This window comes from Prunus dulcis, chromosome 7 (assembly GCF_902201215.1).
Source record: "Prunus dulcis chromosome 7, ALMONDv2, whole genome shotgun sequence".
In the NCBI taxonomy this organism is placed as follows: Eukaryota; Viridiplantae; Streptophyta; class Magnoliopsida; order Rosales; family Rosaceae; genus Prunus; species Prunus dulcis.
Window position 1 is genome coordinate 20,729,962 of NC_047656.1, and position 19,803 is coordinate 20,749,764.

The 19,803-nt window shown below is 35.5% G+C and overlaps 3 protein-coding genes across 10 annotated transcripts; 2 read left to right on the plus strand and 1 right to left on the minus strand.

Annotated features, from left to right (window-relative positions):
- The first annotated feature begins 862 nt into the window (after positions 1-862).
- Positions 863-4,429, plus strand: LOC117635649 (omega-6 fatty acid desaturase, chloroplastic). 2 transcript variants are annotated; one of them, XM_034369986.1, is made up of 10 exons: positions 863-1,156; positions 1,289-1,343; positions 1,432-1,670; positions 2,068-2,241; positions 2,336-2,487; positions 2,883-3,005; positions 3,144-3,321; positions 3,467-3,585; positions 3,729-3,843; positions 3,982-4,429. In XM_034369986.1, the coding sequence occupies exons 1-10, from the start codon at positions 1,118-1,120 to the stop codon at positions 4,141-4,143; spliced, it is 1,356 nt and encodes a 451-aa protein (XP_034225877.1). In that variant the 5' UTR covers positions 863-1,117; the 3' UTR covers positions 4,144-4,429. The 2 variants fall into 2 exon arrangements, with proteins under 2 accessions (XP_034225877.1, XP_034225878.1); XM_034369987.1 differs by having other exon boundaries at positions 866-1,156; positions 2,068-2,211.
- Positions 4,430-5,379: 950 nt separating this feature from the next.
- On the minus strand, positions 5,380-7,593 carry LOC117635764 (BTB/POZ domain-containing protein At2g24240). Its single transcript, XM_034370123.1, has 2 exons — positions 7,289-7,593; positions 5,380-7,120 (listed from the first exon to the last, which is right to left on the minus strand). The coding sequence occupies exon 2, from the start codon at positions 7,084-7,086 to the stop codon at positions 5,761-5,763; it is 1,326 nt and encodes a 441-aa protein (XP_034226014.1). The 5' UTR covers positions 7,087-7,120; positions 7,289-7,593; the 3' UTR covers positions 5,380-5,760.
- A 4,838-nt stretch (positions 7,594-12,431) lies between these two features.
- LOC117633932 (choline/ethanolaminephosphotransferase 1) lies at positions 12,432-19,219 on the plus strand. Of its 7 annotated transcripts, none has more exons than XM_034367799.1 (20): positions 12,432-12,643; positions 13,479-13,520; positions 14,188-14,389; positions 14,958-14,967; positions 15,053-15,103; positions 15,330-15,407; positions 15,558-15,633; positions 15,732-15,754; positions 15,836-15,936; positions 16,230-16,324; positions 16,482-16,550; positions 16,999-17,068; positions 17,240-17,303; positions 17,389-17,429; positions 17,508-17,592; positions 17,775-17,837; positions 18,086-18,144; positions 18,252-18,304; positions 18,569-18,641; positions 18,899-19,219. In XM_034367799.1, the coding sequence occupies exons 3-20, from the start codon at positions 14,253-14,255 to the stop codon at positions 18,918-18,920; spliced, it is 1,170 nt and encodes a 389-aa protein (XP_034223690.1). In that variant the 5' UTR covers positions 12,432-12,643; positions 13,479-13,520; positions 14,188-14,252; the 3' UTR covers positions 18,921-19,219. The 7 variants fall into 7 exon arrangements, with proteins under 7 accessions (XP_034223690.1, XP_034223689.1, XP_034223687.1 ...); XM_034367798.1 differs by lacking the exon at positions 12,432-12,643 and adding an exon at positions 12,889-13,325 and having other exon boundaries at positions 14,175-14,389; XM_034367796.1 differs by lacking the exon at positions 12,432-12,643 and adding an exon at positions 12,889-13,325.
- Positions 19,220-19,803: the final 584 nt, after the last annotated feature.

Sequence of the window (19,803 nt, forward strand, 5' to 3'; positions counted from 1 at the left end):
TCATAATCTTAATTATGTCCCACGTTGCAGTCCAAAATACTATATGAGTACAAGAAAATAAACCACTAGCCGGGCCCTATGGGTAGAAGTTTGGGCTTTTGAATCCGTTAAAGGCTTCCTTTCATGACATACATTGTCAACTAAGCCCGAGGCCTGATGTACATAAATAAGAAGGCCCGACATGTAAGTCCATTATCAACAAGAATGATTATTCTGAAATCGTATCATTACAAGGAAAAGGTAATCAATATCCCCGCAAAGGCAATGCTCCGAGTCCTAGGACATATGAAAGTCGTTTACCACGTTTTCTCCTAGGCCCTAGGGACCTATAGGAGTAAGTTGGATTCGTGAAAGTGTGGATGGATCCATTCAAATTATAAAAGTGGTGTGGTCTCACTATAACAACACTTATTCATTCACATCCACAAAATTGTGTGGAGGGTTTGACAAATTTTATGGCCAATTCATGCATTCAACTCAACTTAACATTAGTCCGAGTTTACTCCGTTTTTTGTATAGACTCTGACCTTGTTTGTGGATTTTGAAATATTGAATTGGCTTGATTAGAGTCCAATCCTATTCATTTATGCACCAAACAATAGACTATTTTTAATTGAAAAAGTCTCATCCAATTCAGCCCACCAAACAGAGTCTCTACGCTTTCACTTAAATTATCATTATTCCTATGAAAACTCAACTCCAAAATCGAATGTAATTTAAAATAATTTTGTTTTGAAGTGTTAGGGTAAACTCAATGGATTTAAATATAACTGTTTCTGTATAGGAAAATAGACCTTTCATATATTTATGTGAACTTTTTTCTTCGTAGTTTTGTTTTGTGCTTACAACTTGACGAGAAGACGAGTGAAAACAACAAGCGGCTATGGTGAGTTGAGAAAATCTATCCACACGAGTGAGGCGGTCCGTGACAAAGTCTAAAAAATTCCAACACAAGGCAAGCGAGCGGCACGAGTAGTTGGTACTTCCTTTTAAGACTCTCCATCCATAAAAGCCTATCTTTTTGACAATTCATTCAACAATCTCGAAGTTCAAAGTTTTAAAGAGGTTCTGAAGTGGGGGTCCCTGCGAACTGGGATTTCTGCAATTTCTGCTCAAAATGGCTTGTAGACTTGCAGATTCTATGTTCCTCTCCATGGTAAGCTATGCCATTTGCTCTTCTATATCGTACCCAATTGCTTATTTTTTCTCATTTTGCTCTTCCTTTTTAGATTTGAATGGTGGGTTGTGTTCTTAAATTCTTACTCTCTCTTCTTGGTCTGAGTTGCAGGGCCCCCATCAAAATCCAATTCGAAGCCAAAGAATTGGAACCCATTATTCTTCAGGTGTATTTTTTAGACTGTCATCATTATTTGTGACATATTAATATTATCAATGTGAATGGCAACTTACAATGCTTATTGTGAGGTTCAGGAATCTGCTATTTGAAATGGGACAGCCTTCCCCAAAAGGGCATCAAACGTCAACGGTTTTTAACTCGTAGAAATTGGACGACGGTTGCAAAAGCGGTTGCCATTCCAGTTGCACCATCTTCACCAGACAATGCTGAGTATAGAAAACAATTATCTGAAAGTTATGGTTTTAAACAAATTGGAGAACCACTCCCAGATAATGTTACGCTGAAGCATGTCATTGATACCCTTCCGAAAAAGGTATTGTTTTTCATTCTCAGAGCCATACCGACAATGCTACTTATTCTTATTGTTTGAATTCGTATCTGATGCTTCTGTTTTTTATTGTTGACAATTCAGCTGGGGATCTGAGTTTGAGTTAATAGTCTGTTCAATTGAGTAAATTTAGTAGGTTGAATTTCATCTGAGAAGCATCATATTGCATTGTTGCAAATCTTTCTATTTTTCCTGGCTGGTATCATTGGAAGCTTCATTCTTTTACCTCTCTTAAACATAAAAATAAAAATTCCTTTTTGAATAGTACCTGGGGAAGATAAAATATAAGCGCAATGTAATTAATAATTCTGGCTTACAATACAGTTGAGAAATGTAAACAATCTCGAATGTAACTACTTTCTTTTTGTTTTTCTATTATAAGGTTTTTGAGATTGATGATGTGAAAGCATGGAAGTCAGTTCTAATATCTGCCACTTCCTATGCATTTGGGCTCTATATGATTTCAAAAGCCCCATGGTATCTACTTCCTCTGGCTTGGGCATGGACAGGGACTGCAGTTACTGGGGTTCGTTCAAAACCCATCTCTTCATCTTATGTTGGTTCTAGTAACTTACTTCGCTCTCCTTTTTTCATTTATTGTGGTATATATAAGCCAACTCATTCCTTTTTTTCCCTTCCCAATTGTGAAGTTTTTTGTTATAGGTCATGATTGTGCACACAAATCATTCTCAAGAAACAAATTAGTAGAAGACATTGTTGGAACACTGGCCTTTTTGCCGTTGATATACCCATACGAACCATGGCGGTTTAAGCATGATCGACATCATGCAAAAACAAACATGTCTGTATGGTTTCCCCGAAGCCTATATTTATTTATTTTATGTTAATTAATTTGTGTTTATTAATGGCTTCATTTTAGCACATCACATGTCTTGAAAACGAGTATATTCTATATTCAATTCATACTCTTCCAATGGTGCAGCGCGATAACAAGGGCTGGAAAAAATACAGAAACAGTCATTCTAAAATTAAAGAGCATTAGAATGAACGATCATGTTAGACTTTTAAGTGAAAATAATGTTTGACTTGTGAATGAAAGCCACTAATATTACTGAATGTAGTCTTAGAAATTTTTTTATTTTATTTTTGAATTATAGGCATACTACTTCCTTGGTTTAAGTATATTTCTAACTCATAACTTCTTGGCTTTTCCTTTTTACCTCATCATCTATATAGGTTGATTGAGGATACAGCTTGGCAGCCTATTGCTAAAGAAGAATTTGATTCATCTCCTCTTTTTCGCCAGGCAATCATGTATGGATATGGCCCATTTCGGCCCTGGATGTCAATAGCTCATTGGTAGGTAACTATAAAAGAAGAATCACTCTCTCTGTTTTGTTTTGTGGCCGTTATATCAACAATGGTGATTTTTAGTCATGATTCTTAATGAGTGAATATCCAATAGACATAAATAAATATTACTTGGTATCCAAATAGGTTGCTAGTCCACTTCGATTTGAAGACGTTCAGACCAAGTGAAGTGAAAAGGGTGAAGATAAGTTTGGCTTGTGTTTTTGCGTTTATGGGGATTGGATGGCCATTGATTGTGTTCAAGACAGGGATATTGGGATGGGTAAAGTTTTGGTTGATGCCATTTTTGGGCTATCACTTTTGGGTAATACTACTCCCTGGTCTCCTACGCTTTATTTTGACTGCAGTACTTAACATGTATTGGTGAACATAGCCGACTTGCCTTTGGGAATTCTATAGTTGTAGAGCTTACTGTCAATTTTGTTTTTCAATTTTACATGAATCTGCAGATGAGTACATTCACGATGGTACACCATACGGCACCTCATATACCATTCAAATCTGCAGATGAGTGGAATGCTGCTCAGGCTCAACTTAATGGAACAGTTCATTGTGATTACCCTCAATGGTACTGTATCTTTGTGCTTTAGCTATCTTCTATATTTTTTTGTATCTTTGTGCTTTGCCATAACTGCTTCACAAGAACCTAGCGCTCTTCTTCTTCTTTGGGGTGTGTGTTTTTATATATTGGAGGCATTATTTTCTCAACAGGATTGAGACCCTCTGCCATGATATCAATGTCCATATACCCCACCATATATCTCCCAGGATTCCAAGTTATAACCTACGAGCAGCTCACAAGTCGCTTCAAGAAAACTGGGGAAAGGTAGATATCTTTTACAATATTGTGATTAGTCTTGAGCTGCAGATGTAAAATCAAAATGTCCAAAAACGACATAAGAAAGAAAAAGGAGTTAATTCATTGGGTTTTTTTTTTTTTTTTTTCCCTCCATGTCATGAACAGTATCTGAACGAGGCTACATGGAATTGGCGTTTGATGAAGACGATACTGACAGTGTGCCACGTTTACGACAAGGAGCAGAATTACGTTGCCTTTGACCAACTTGCCCCTGGAGAGTCTCATCCAATCAAGTTCCTTAAAAAAGTGATGCCTGATTATGCTTGATCAACTTGTGTGCCTTGTGGTGTGGGGTCACAGCCATTTAGGTCCTTGTCTGTTACACACTTCTTTTTGGGTCAAGATAGGTATGCTATCCCGTTTTCTTTTACATGTTGATGTTGTTATTGCTTGTGTTTACACAACCATTTTTCAAAGTTTTTGACTATAAATAGAGGGAATAACTGAGGGAAATTTCCTAGAAGTTCACAGTAAAAGATGGTTGATAATCATGCACTAGTAATCCTCTGGACCTTGAATTGTTATTGGATGACCGAAACTTCCTTGGTGATGATTCTTCACTCCACTGGAGAAAAACTTATCTAATCTCAACTAATGACATTTCACTACATACGTAATAACTTTTCCATATAATTAATTGTGAATAGCAAAACAATTTCATACCCATATACAATTTCTTTTACTATAACGTGTAATTGCACTGAAATTGACGAGATGAGTCAGAACCCACTGAACTCATGAATTAAACTAGATGGCGATAAGGGTAATGTTGGTTGGAATTAGTGTTGATCATTATTAAAAATGGCTGACAATGGTTTCTCCTCAGAGGTGCCGTTAAACAATCTGTAAAAATTAAACTTAAACTGATCTGAAACTTAATTGAAGTCGTGTCAGTTACCTTATATCGTAATGAATTAGTTCAAAGACATTAAAATACAGCAACGAGGCACACACAACAAGAAAGTCAAATTGAATTAAGTATTCTATACCCCTACGTAGGGTTCTAGTAAAATGGGATTTCTTCCTACTTCATGTTCGGGCATTTAGAACCAAAATCCAGAGCTGTTTAATTAGATTAATACTTGAAGATTGAGCAGAAACAGAAGACGTCGTGTGTGATAAGCATCATAGAAGTATATGAATTGAAAAAGCAAAAGCATACGAACTAGTCAAAGGTTCATAAAATGCAAAGGCTAAAAGGCAAGGTGAAGGGGGCCATAGTTGTTTGCTATTGTGGTTGTCACAGATTCAAAGTACTGATCATTTAGAAACGCGAAATGAAAACAAAGGCTGCACCAACCTAACCACTTTGTGCAAAGTTACACAATTCATAAATCTTGCAAAGAGTTGGCAGTTGGAACTGCTCACATGCCAAAGAGCATCTCTCTCCAAATCTGGAATCTTTGCCAATGGTCTTAAGATGCATGGAAATTTGTGCAGGAGATCAACTTTGGCAAAGCAGAAAAGAAAAAAAAAAAAAAAGAGGGTCACCGCGCAAAAGCGAAAATCAAAAGAGCCATTCCTTGTTGGCTGTTCAAACATAAAAGATAAACATAATTTGGACCACAGGACCAGTTCCCATGATTAATGGATGTGCAAAGGTACCAAATTTCTAGATATAGCAATGGATTTCATTTATATCTCTCCAGGCTTTATAGAAAGGCAAAGCAAACGGTTTCATTCTTCTCTGTAGTGAGCCAACCCTGTACAGTACAATCTTTAGAACTCTCTCTGAAGTATCTCTAAATTTCCTAAACCTAGATAGTATTGCTGCAACTCCATCTCCTAGGATCTTAAAAAGACAGGAAAACCATGTATCATGTATGTCAGAAATGAAAGAAAACACAATCTTAAAAAATAACCCAACCATAATCTGAAGCAGAATCATATAATTGGAGGAGGTGGAGTCTCCCATATATCAAACACATTTTCCTCACTATGAAGTGCAAAAAGCCGATCCCCACCTATCGAAAAATCGCAGATAGAACCTCCATAACTTCGTCGAAGCCTGGACGTTAAAACCCAATCAGGACCACAGAACACTGAAATGGAATCATTCATGGATGAAAAGAGTTGCCCCTCATGCAATGCCAGTTTGGGGTAGCAAGGCTCATCAGGCATTTTTCCCTTCATCAGCCTGCTCCTTGAGCTCCATCTAACACTTCCACCAGAGCTCCTGAGATCAATAAAACCCAAATCCTCATACTCATTTACCACACAAATGGAGTTACTCTCCTCCATTGCTATTGCATCTCTGACCCTCTTCTCATCCACAGTTATAGGAGCTCCAATATCAGACCAAGACCAGACCATTTTCTTCTCCCTCAAGTCCAACAAACTGATGTAACAGTTGTCTTTCCTAGGGAACAAGGTTGCAACTAACAGACAGTTGCTCCCCTGCAACCATTGCAGCTTGTCAGCATCACCAAGTGACCAACCAGGTGGTTCATAGAAAAAATCAGTCTGCTTTCCTGTTATTTGGTCCCAAACACCAACGCCATACTCATTGCTCCTACCTTTGCAACTAGAGAATATCTTGTAATCTGACCCAAAACACAAAGCTCCAGCAGTAAAGCTCTTAACTTGATTCTCATGACTAACTTGAAATTTGTACCTGAGCTCCCCATTTGATGAGCTGAACAGCCCCATTCCTCCGTCTCCTCGGCCTAACCGCTCGCAAACGCTGATCACTATGTTCTCCGAATCAACCCAACCAACATCATTGACTCTCTGATAATCAAGATTGATTGGAGGGTGCTCATCTAGCATCCAGTCGTAGACATGGACCATGCAACCATGAGCAACGCAGCAACCACCATCGGGGCCAGCACGAATTGCTGTGCCATCACCCGGAGCTTGGCCTGCTACTGTCTTCGAAAGCCACAACCTGTTGCCATCAAAGGGACCCCATTTGGCTGATCGAACGTGGTCGAGAAGGCCATAATACAAGGCCTCTCTATAAAGAAGCTTTTCAGACATATTGGCTGGGATATGAAGCTCTTGGGTTCTTAGAAGATCAAGGAGGACCGCAAAGCAATCCGGGTTGCGATCAATAAAGTATTCATTGGAATTATCGGATTGTAGATTCCAGTTCTCGTCAAACATCGCTCCAAACATGGAATTACGGCCGGCATTGGCGAGAGTTGTGGCGGTTGTTTCAAAGATTCTGCCTCCAACATTGAACCTCACCCTGTCTTTCTGAATTCCCATGATTGAATTTCAGAATCCCAGATGGGGTTTGGAGCTGGGAGGCCAAGGAAAGATATCAGTTTATGTTGAAGAAAATTATGGGATTGTTTGGATAATTTGAAATTTTGATAAAATGAACAAAATTAAGGAACAATGATAATGAAGAAACAGAGTTCAGATTTCAGTGTTCAGAGAGAAAGAAAGTCAGCCAAACAATAAATACCCGGTATTTGATCTGAGGGGTTTGAGATAGGATGCGTTCGTTGCAGGCGAGGAAACAGAACACCCTGAAAAACAGGGGAGTTTGATCAAGCTGATGGGAAATTTATCAAACTCTGATAAATGGAGATCTGGGTATTGAAGAACCGAGGTTCAGAGGGTTGGGTTTTAGAATTTGTAGAATTAGGTGGAAGAGGAATTGATGAATTGGAGCGGTTGGATTTCAAATATTGACTCTTTTCTTTTCTGGCTCTCTCCTGTCTTTCTTACTTTGCTTTGTCCATGTTTCTCTCTCTCTCTCTCTTTGCCTTTCTTTTGTTTGCCTTTGGTCCGGACACAGTTGAACTTTTCGTGAATTAAATACTCTGTGGTGGGGTCAACTTTGGCTCTGGGCCATCCTTAGATCTCCACCGCTGGATGGTTATTTGAAATCCAATCATCATCAAAGTTGGGGACTTTTTTTTTGGGCAAATGTTGGGGACATTTATGGTGCAAGAAATTTCCTAGCTGAATTAATAGTCTAAGGCTTTCCATTAAGTCAGCTCCAACCCAAAGAAACCGTGTCCTGTGGGCTGTGTTTTTCAATGTTCTCTTTGTTTTATTTATGTAAATTTGAACAATTCCTCGTCCATCCAAAGGAAAATGACACAGAAATTGAGACTTTTATTTGATGAGAGTGGCTCCCTTCCTATCCGGGCTCTTCCAATCATGTAATTTATTGGTCCGTTCCCATCATATTTATAAATAAATTAAATTCATTTATGATGGAATTTATTTCCCTTTTCTATTATTTTCTTTCTATGATGAATGATTGGATTTTTAAACCTCCGCTTAAATGGAAAAAATTAAGAGCAATTATCTTGTATCTGAAGTCCTGTGTCGAGACCCTCTGCTGCTAATTTACAAGACCAAACATCAACCAAACCTGCAATTAGAGATTGCGGGTCATAGACGGCACATCATTACACTTTGGTTTGTTTAAACTTTAAAGTAGTGAGATATATTCCACTGGGTGGGTAGCGGGTGCGTAATGAGCAGCTTGTGTGTTTCATGTTTGCCATAGCCAACCTTCAAAGGGCAATCCACAGAGGTTTTTACTTTTTTTATATTCTTTTGGGCAAGGCAGAGGATAAACTCCAAATGGTGGACCATGCAGCTAACTTCTACTCTACGTCTCCATATTATTACTCATAATATTTTTTCAAAAAAAACAAATTTGCTATTAATAAATAATTTAGCACTCTATCTCAGGACAATAAATAAAAAGAATAAACTTTGAGTGGATTGTTAATGAGGTTGTGATTTATGATTAATAATCACTGGAGCCATCTTGTCTTGGAGGAGACTTGTATGGAGGAAAACAAAATATCCAACTTTAAGTTGGGTCTTATTATCTTGTCTTGTGAGGACATTATTGGTTTACTTAGACTTAAAGAGACTTCTGATATTATTATTTTTTTCTTATCTTCTTTTGTATATTCCGCTTATCATCATCGCACATCATCTTACTTGTTTGGTGACACAAGTCATGTCACTTTTAGACGCTAGCTAGACTTTACTTCAAATGGGTCTTTCTGCTTGGAGTGAGTTGCGGGCGGGGAAGCTGTTGTTCAGGTCGGCGGAGAAAAAAACATAGAGAGGGTGGGGATAGGTTAGGGTTTTTATTATTATTTTTATTTAATGATTTAACAGAAAATTGGATGGAGTATTGAGGATTTAGACGGCAATTGAGAAATTGGTGAAAATGACAAGTTCATTTTCTTAATTTTCTAAAGGAAAATGTCATTGAGTAAATTGATAGTTACCTACAAGTTCAAAGTGCAAATCAGAAAATTACCCAAAATTATTCCAGTTAAGAAGACAAACGAAAAAAATAAAGAAGAATAAGAAGATCTTTTTCTTTTGTTTTGTGGGGTGAGGGTGATTTGATTATTTTAGTACTCTATTTTGTAACTCCAAATGGCGGATTGGATTGGTAGTGAAGCCCTAAGTTTTGTTATCAAGTTTTAAATAGCATAAATAAATATAGGAGTTGATTTCCCGCTCTCTTTTTTTTTTATTTACACTTCCTTTTGTTTTTTAAAATTTTTAAATTATTTTTTGTTTTTTGTTTTTAAATTATTCCTATTCTACCATTACTCTACATTATTTTGTATTTTTATTTCACTTTTATATTATTTCTTTTTCTTTATACTTAATTTTCCAACTTGAATTCAATTTTTAATATTTTTTCCTCTAATCGAGTAATAAATAATTAACATTGTATATTTGTCTAGGCAAAATTATATGGTCCGCCTACTGCAAAAACGTACGCCCCATGAATATATCCTGCAACCATAATTTTTTTAGGAAATAAATTTTAATGCAAAAGACAATAAAATACATGGCCACTAATAATCATAAAACAAAGAAAGAGTAACTAATATGAACGAAATCCTCATATACTCAATACTAAAGCTCAAATTAAAATCACAACTTCAACAACAGATACAAAAGAGGATTTAATTTAACCAAAGTGTATCATTCCACTTAAACCATCACAATAGGAGTTGTCAAAGTTGTACGACCTCTAGAGCCATTTCCATGGCTTCCAAGACCTCATGGTGGCTTCATCATTGCCCATTACCCTACACAGAAACTGACCCAAAGAAAAAAATAAAACATGATCATAAAGATCATAAACTCTTAGGAAATTTCCCATTCATATATGACAACCCAAAGTTCCACTACTGCTTGGAAAAACGCCTATTAAGCATAATATCTTAGTAAGAAATTAAACGTACCATGCAAAATATATTGAGAATTAAAAGGATTACTAAACTTTGTCATTTCACTCAAATGTCTAAAATCTTATGTTGTTATTTTATGTTAACTTTTCTTAATTTCAGTTATGAAAACTTTAATGTAGGGTAAGGGTAGAATAGGAAAGATAAAAAACAAATATATATATATATATATTAAAAATTATTAAAAACAAAAAGGAGTGTAAGAGCATCTCCAGGAGAGTTTCCAAATTTTAGCCAAATTTTAGCTAAAAAGCTAAAAACCTATTATAGCAAACCACTTAAAGGGTGTTTCCTCCAGGAATATTCTCTATTTTGGCTAATCTTAATTTTTTATTTTCTCTCTCTTTCTCTCTTTTTCTCTTGCAAATCCAATATATTATAAAATAAAAAGTAGAAACCCAACCCCACCGACCTCCCAAATGTTCCTATCTCTCTCTCCTTCTAGCCAAATTCTCTCTCCTCATTACTAGATGTAGAGAGCCAAAAGTTGGTTCTCCAAAATAGAGAGTCAAGTAGGGAGTCTGCTATAGGAGAATTTTCCTTATTTTTAGTCAAAGTAGATAGAGATGAGAGGACAGAAAGTTTATTGGAGATGCTCTAAATAAAGAAAATAAGAGTAGGAAAATAAACTCCATAAATATATATATGATTATGAGTATCATAAAATCATAGGGGCATATACCCCCATAGCATACGTTTATTATCAGATACATGGTTGCATAATTTAAAGTTATGGGCTTATTATGCTTTCATTTATTCGCTTTCTCTATTGTTCTTTACTAGCTCGTACGCGTTAAAATGTTTTTATTTTGTTTTAACTCTTGTTTATATAGAATTATGGATTAAATGCATTTTTGGTCATTGAGTTTTACACAAAAAATCAATTTGGTTATTGAAAATTTTGTTGAACCAAACTGAGAAAAAAAAAAGAGAAGTCAAATTAGTCACTGTGTTTTTCAAAGTTTACAATTTATACACATTTCATTATCTTTCATTAAGTGCAGTTTTTATTTTTAGTTTTCTAGGAAGCATGTTCAATCTTGTTCGTCTATTATATTTTGGTGCAATCAAATTTCTATATATTGGTGCTCTATATTGAAGCCTGAATCAATTAAGTGAAAGCCGTATGGCGACTTCAAATGATAAGGAGATGTAATCAAGATGTTAAAGCACCAAAATATATCAATAAGTTGTTGATTTCATTTTAATTTGGTTTAGCTTTTTTATTTTCCTTAGGAAGAAGATTGAAGGTGATTCCTCTAAAAAATACAAAGAAAAACTTCACTTAATGGAAGATAATAGAATGTCTATAAATTGTAAACTTTATGAAACATACCGACCAATTTGACTAAACTTTTTTCTCAGTGACCAAATTAACTAAAAAAGTATTTAACCCTAGAACTATTATTGAATTTGGACTTTTTTATTATTATTTTACTTTTTAATTATCTATATTTTAATAAATTATTATTTTACGAATATATATATATATATATTGATCAACAATATTTGAAGAAGATTGAATCTAGTACCTCGAGTACAAGGATAAATATTTTTAACTATGTTGTATTATATAGGTACGAAGACGCCGATATGATACGATACCATATGCTAATACGGCAAATTTCCAAAAATAGAATACGAGTACAACATCGATACAATGATTAAAATAATATATATAAAAATTGTAAATATATAAACATATATTACATATGTAAAATTAGCATTTTGCGTTTTTTTTTTCCATGGTTCCTTGTGTTTTTCTAGGCCATATGAATGCATCAGACATAAAATGGTATAAAATACTTTTTTAAACATCGGCCAGCTAATATGCAACTAAAACGGTGAGTATTGTAATTAGGGGACCTAACATCATCTTCTTCACTTAGCCGCCTCTTCTTCGCACAGCAACTGCAACTGAAGATTTGCAGTAGCTGCAAGCGTAAGTAAGTTATTTTCTTCTTCTTTTTTGGTTTCTGTCAAAATCACCTCAAAAATTTCAATATAATTTAACTTTTACCCTTTGACGTATACGGTGCATATAAATGGAGTATCGAAGCCCTTAGATACGTATTGATATTGTATCAATACGGTATCTGATACGCACATACCCCAAAAAGTACCGTATCAGTGCAACAGTGGCTTTTAACCACTTAAATTACACCCATTTGTCTCTTTAAAATAAAATATCTGTGCTTTTTACGCGTTTCATTTGTATGATGACTGATGACAAAGTGGGCCACTTGTTCTATTTGATTTCAAGTTCTATTCGTAAATAAAACACACCCTAAATTACGCATAATTATTTAGATGGTGGCCTTTGGCTCGGTTTTTGAAGTGACTCTCTCAGAAAGAAAGAAAATTCAAAGGGGGCGTACGCAACGCAACCAGTGTAGACTTCGCCGAGACTGACTACCTTCCCAATCACATTTTCACATTAATTCACAAAACCCAAATATTGCTTCCTATTTCTAATCTCTTCTATTGTCTTCTCCAAAGTCCAAAGGCAATAGTTTCTCTTCACCGGCAACAAGCCAAGAACCTCCCTTTCTTTCTTTCTCTGAGCACCTGAGGTGATTTTCTCTACTGGGTCTTTTTCAATCTTCTGAATGATTTTTTCTGTTACCTTTTGATTTCTTGAAGTTGGGTTTGCCTGAATAAGTCTCTAATTTACGTAGATGATGTTTTTTCTTTGTTAAACCTTTCATAACTCTCCTGTTCACCTGTTTGTTTTGCTTTTGCATTTTGGTTAAACTTTAGTTCTGTTGAAGTTGACATATTTTTAGTAAACTGGTTAGATTTGGGAGTCTGAAATCAATTCCTAAATATTTGGATGGAAATGTAACATAACCCCTGGTGGAAGTCGACGGAGAATTATACAGTGATACTGTACTGCCACTTGGCAGAAACAGCTGGTAGTAGGGAACAATTACAAAACGACACCTGGCGTAGCAGCTACTAAGGAAAGAAACTTTTGTTCACTTCACTCCCACACGTTAACTTACCACCGCGTGAACTCCTCGAACTTGTGAACTTTATTTGATTCCCCTAATTTCAATTTTTATTCGCCTTTCTGGTGTCTTTTAGCGTTGGAAGAACGAACGAACCCAACAACAGAGCAAAGCTAGCTTTCTCTATCTTTTGGAGGATCAAATATTTGAGCCGGAATGTGGTTGGGTGTTTCCGTTTTCCACTAAGCCCTAGACACTACTTGGGTCCTCTGCGAGATCTCATCCTTAGTCTTCTTTCCATTTCGTAAGCTTTTCTCTTCAGTTTTCCTAGTGGAAGTAAACCCACAACCCACCTCTTTGTCGCTCCTGTGTGCTCTACCTTTTAAAAAAATAATTTTTGGCTTCTTTTCTATTTTGCATTTCCGGTTTAATTCTTTTGTGGGTTTTCTTTTTGCAGGTTCCAATTTCTGGGGTATCGGTTTAGCACCTTGCTGCCTTTGTATTTCCCTTTCTCTATTATTTATTTCTAGTAATTTTTTGGTTTAAGTTTCTTTAATTTTTAAAGAATCTGAATCTTACTGCAATTTTTTGTTTTATCTTTTTGGCATGGATTGCTCCAATTTTGGGGGTTTTTGGTTTTGTTAAATTAATAAAATAAAATAAAATGGATGGGTGTTTTGAGTTCTGAGATGGAATGGGTTTGATTTAGGTTTGTTTCTTTTAGCATTCCCTGTAGGTTGCAAAATGATCTGGTAGTATACAGTTACTATTGGGGTTTTATTTTTCTTGCATTTTCTTCATGCAATTGATACATGTGGTTTTATTTTTTTCCTTTTCTTATAACTAATTGTTTTGGAAGCTTAGATTGTGGTATTTGCTCTGAACATGTAAGAACTTCTAACCTTGGACAACTGATAGTTTGAAACTTAATTATAATAAAAGGGCAAATCTCTCTTTACATGTATGCTAACTGTCCATATTAATCTTGATTGCTTAAGTGATCATAAGTTTCATTGGTCTTCTGATGTTCAATTATTCAATATTTCTGTATTATCATGATTCATTCGCATGTTCTTCCAATCTTCATGGACAAGTTGGCAAGCATGTGTTCAATGATGGGTTTTATTCAGGTGCTTGTATTGAGTTATTTCAGTTCAATTGGTTAGCAGGTTGTACTGAGGCGTATTTGGATCTTCTTCGAAACAAAAAACCAAAGCTTGATTTGGAAGAGATGGGGTACATTGGGGCACATGGTGTGGCTGCTTTGCATAAATACAAGTATAGTGGTGTGGATCACTCGTACACTGCAAAATATGTATTGCAACCCTTTTGGAGTCGTTTCGTTAAAATATTTCCCCTTTGGATGCCGTAAGTTTCTTATTCCTTTATCTTTTATTAATTATGAGAGCTAGAGTAACTTTATTATCTTATTACGTTCTGTTCTCTCAGGGTTTAATTGGTTGGTAAGATCATTGTTTTATTAGTGTACATGAGCATGTCTGTTTTTGAATTTTTGTGCTGAAGGTCTGTATGATTAGTTTGTGCTGGGTAAAATCTTGAATTAGGTTATTTGGTAGCCTACATCTGATACATTTATGTTAAGAAAACATCCAAATGGGTGGGATTTGTAAATTGCATGTCTAGTTCTAGATAGAACTACTTATTGTAAAGTTACAATGCCAAGACGCCAAGAACTTGTCTGTTTATCGAATGCAGCTATTAGCTAAGGAGATTGGTTAAGTATGCGCTTATTTGTTATTTTGAATTTACAAGAAGGAAGAGTTTTAGTACTTTTCTTGAGATTTGTTTATGTCTCGCCTTTATAACTTGCTTATGATTTAACAGTGCTGGTTTAGGGTTATTTTTCCTGCAGTTTACTAACTTTCTCTTTTTCTTTGGTCTATGTGCACGTTTGGGTTTCTGCGTTCTTTTTCAGGCCCAATATGGTATAATGACATTTACTCCCAACTATGTTTAATCATTTTGATACCGTTGCCTATTAATTGATGGTTTTGCTTTATTTTTGGCCAGATAACACTAACTGGATTCATGTTCTTGCTCACATCTGCACTGCTTGGATATGTGAGTGAATTTTTCTTATCATCTTTTTAGTTTTGTGTTTGTTAGTTTTCCTTTATTTTATTTTATTTTTATAATGCTAATATTTTACTTTAACTTACACATTTATCTGTAATTTTTTATGTATGTGAAAATATATCCACTGGCTGTTTTGTGTATAATGTGTAAAGTAGAAATGTTGTTATTTAGTAAGCTCCCGTTGAATTTGCTTTCTGATTTTTTTCCCCAGATATATTCACCAAGATTAGATTCAGCTCCTCCTAGATGGGTTAATTTCGCTCATGGATTGCTACTTTTCTTATATCAGGTTGGCTTAAATACTATTTAAGCAGTGTTGCCTACGATATATTTTTATTTCGTGGTGCCCCTATTTACTGTTACGCATTCCTATTTTGTTTTCATGGGTATTTCCCATTTTCAATCACTTGCTTGTTTGACCTTTTCATAAATATCTTAGACCTTTGATGCTGTTGATGGGAAGCAAGCAAGACGGACAAATTCCTCAAGTCCACTGGGGGAACTTTTTGACCACGGTAATGCAATGTTATCATGTGTTTTTCTTCTATCCTATATGTAAAACAAGAGTTGATTATTGATGGATTATATTCTGGGCAATCTCAATGTATTGCAGGTTGTGATGCCCTTGCATGTGCGGTATGTGTCTTCATCTTTTCTGGTGATTTTGTAGCCCTGAAATTCAAATGATTTTTTCATGTTCCATATGTGTTTATTTAGTTTGAAGGATTGGCTTTTGGGAGTACTGCGATGTGTGGAAGAACTACCTTCTGGTTTTGGGTGATTTCAGCTGTTCCTTTTTATTGTGCAACATGGGAGCAGTAAGTTGCCCAACCTAGTTTGATTTGTTATTAGTCATTATGTATGTCTGACCTTTATACTACCCCCTCCCTCCCTCCTTCCCTCCAAAAGAACAATCCATAATATGTACAAGGCTGGATATTTTGGACTCTGAAGTTATAATGTTTCTGAAATTTTCCACTTTATAATTGGGGAGTGTTGATTCACAATGCTTGCATAGAGGGTTGTTTACTCTTATGACCCTGCATAGAATACTTTATATGAAACTTGAATGTTTTGTTAGCAGCACTGATATATTAATTGATTGATCCAGTTACTTTACCAATACCCTGATCCTTCCTGCCGTTAATGGGCCCACAGAAGGTCTAATGCTGATATATTTCGCCCATTTTTTCACAGCTATTGTTGGTAAGCTCGTAATCTCCTCCTGCTATTCTTTGTATGTAGAGCTTGAAAGTTTATTTTTATACTGATACGCTAATTTTTTTTTTTCTTTTGCTTGGGTTTTACTTTTTCTTTTCTCTAATTACATTTAAATTGATTTGAAATTGCTTAACTTTTTCAGGTTCTGAGTGGTGGGCTCAACCATTTGGAAATTCTCTGCCTTTTCTTAGTTGGGTCCCATTTATTCATGGTAAGGCTATGCCTATTTTAGTTGAGCCTACAAATTCTATTTGGCATTGAATCCGTGTACAGAATCTACATTTTGCAAGACTTGATTGTGTGCTTTGATTTAAATACCCTTTTAAGAATATTTGGTAGTTGGCACACCTTCCATTACCTGACTGATATTTTATATTGTTTTATTTATCCCAATGAGTTACTATCGAGTTGTAAGTGTTGGTCGCTGCTGCTTCTTGTTCACTTTATATGCAAGCTAATAGAATAAGCCTGCTAGACATTTTGCATATTTATTTCCAATACATCTTTATATATAGCTCAAAGTCTCTAACATTTATGCATTCTTACTTCCTTGTTTTTATCAATTTCGGAACACTACTTTTCCTTCCGCTGCTTCATGAGAAATTCCTACTTCCATTGCAATTGGTCTGAATTTAATTCCTTTCTGTTTTTAACTTCAGAAATTACAACATACAAAGCTGTGTTGTTTCTAATGGTAGCTTTTGCTGTTATCCCAACGCTCACGTTCAAGTATGTAATTCCTTGTTCCCTGAATTTTGAATTTGAGTCATCTCCCTTTATTTTGTGGGTGACTCAACATAGTTTGTCTCCTCCCCTAACAATTCATGTGATTTGGTGGACCTCATGTGTAAATAGTCAGTTGAATGGTAATGCTATTATCTTTCGGATTTTTGTGTGCAGTGTGTGCAATGTTTATAAGGTTGTTCAGACAAAGAAAGGAAGCATGCTATTGGCACTGGCAATGGTAATACTATTATCTTTTGGAGTTTTGTATGTTAATTCTCGGTACTTAATTGGCCTAATGGGTGTTTCATATTGTTCCATCCCAGCTTTACCCTTTTGCTGTTCTTTTGGGAGGAGTTTTGGCATGGTATGTCTATATTCTTTGTGTCCACACTTAACTGTTTTCTTCTTTATGAAAGTAAAAAATCAAATTATTTATATGCAGGGGTTACTTGTCACCAGCTGACATTATGGGGAACTATCCACATTTAGTCGTAGTGGGAACTGGACTTGCTTTTGGGTACCTTGTGGTAGGATATCCGTGTTTCTTTATAACCAAATCTGTTAAAGTTTCTCAGTCGTCCATCTTGAATGTAATTGCTTGCAATTGGTTCTGTGAGTGTCCTAGATTTCAAACAATGTCATTTTAAGGGGCTGGTAGACAATCAAATTCTTCATTATACCATTGTTGAAGAAAGCTTTGTTTTGGCAGGGAAGACTGATTCTTGCGCACTTGTGTGATGAGCCAAAGGGTTTGAAAACTGGAATGTGCATGGTATGTAACAATCCCAAAGCTATTGGAGTTTTACAGTCTGTTGAGGGTCTATTTTTTCGAAACATTTTAGTAGCGGCATGATACTTTTCTCCTGGGAAAGAAGGTTTCAGTTATGAATTTTTTATTATGTGGGAGAATTGAACATTAAATTATTATCCAGTTATTATTATCAATAACTTTTGTATGAATTTTTTATTTATTAAAGACCAGATTAGATTACTAATTTCAATATTTATTATTTTGTACAGTCACTGTTGTATCTCCCATTTGCCATTGCAAATGCACTCACGGCTAGATTGAATGATGGGTATGTTATATTTGATATTACCTTTTGAGGTCTGAATATTATTCGTCTGTTCTTGATAGTCCTGATGTTTCTCTTCTCTTGAACTTCCTGTGCACCTTTTGTTGCAGAGTTCCATTGGTTGACGAGAGCTTGGTTCTTCTTGGTTACTGTGCATTTACAGGTACTGTAATTTGTTCCTTTGGTGACGTATTGGAAATACACGGCACAATTACCATTTTATCAAGACAGATTTGAAGTGCCTTTTTTGGCCTCCAGCTGCTTCCCATTTCCAATTTATTCTTCTTTTGTTGAGAAACTTTTTAGTTTTTTGGAAAACAACGTAGGCAGTTGCAAATGCAGTCTTAATAGGGATTGAATATGTACTTAATAATCTCATTTCATGTTATCATGTCTTTGGCTGATGTTTATCTTTCTCTGAACACAGCGACACTCTATCTTCACTATGCAACTTCAGTTGTTCATGAAATCACGACAGCCTTGGGAATTTATTGCTTTAGGTGAGCATGTGGTATTACATTCAAAGCATATTAGCCACCAATCTTGCAGAATTTGGCATTTTGTTTTCACGGCCTACCAGGTTCAAATAATTTTTAGACCAACTGTCTGAAATATAAATGAAGGTGGTATTATGTGTTCATTCTTTCACCCAGACGACAGTTTTCTTTCCTTCACGTACTTCTGTTCCATCTCATTGGCGAGTGCCAATTCTTACTATACTTGAGATCCTAACTTTCAGTTTCATGTTGAATTACAGGATAACTAGGAAGGAAGCTTGAATTTTGCCGGTGTTTACTACTGGGTACCTTTTTTTTTTACCCAGTGCAAAATGTATCTTTTTGGTACTAAAGTAGAAGTATTCACTTTACATTCAATTTCTGAGTATTCAATTTATTTTTTCAGCCATGCTGGCAAGTTAAGAAAGGTGCAGCTAGATTTGAGGTTTTTCGTCAATATAAATTTTGTATAAGATGAGTTGTGTGAGTGATGAAGATCCAATTTAATTCATTATTCTCACCGTTGTATTAGATTATTTTTTTGTTCCCACTTTGAGAAAGGCATGTTCCTCTTCACTTAATGCATCATTTGAATTTTTTTAAAATACAAGTGAGTTTGAGCATTGCGTTGTTTAGGGTAAAATAATGCCCTACGGAACCCAGTGATCCTGCATATATTATACAATGAATTTTTTCCATCACTAAATTTTTAAAACTAGCTTGGGACAAGACAACCACAGCTTCAAACAGATTTAATGAATTCAAGGCAGACCACGATTGTGCACAGCAAATATTGAACGACTCAATAAGTTAAGCTGACATGACTTTATAATATGAGATGAGAGATTAGGCGGACGTCTTAAAAGGCTCCATGAGTTACGTTAGCCTGACTTTATGATAGTAGACAGACTAGTTAAGGATCGGAATATGAGTGAGAGGTATGCTAGCTAACACACGGTATCTATCTACTCATGCTTTATTGGACAACATGCAGCATGCTTGTATAAAGGCTACGTGTTTTTTCGGGAAAAAAAATTGTGTTTAGATTAAGGATTCTCGGCTTATGCCAACAAGGTCTAGTTTAGTGAAAAATGATATTAACTTGTACTTGACATATTTTAATATTTTCTCATGATGAGCTCATGATTATTTTAAAAGTATATTT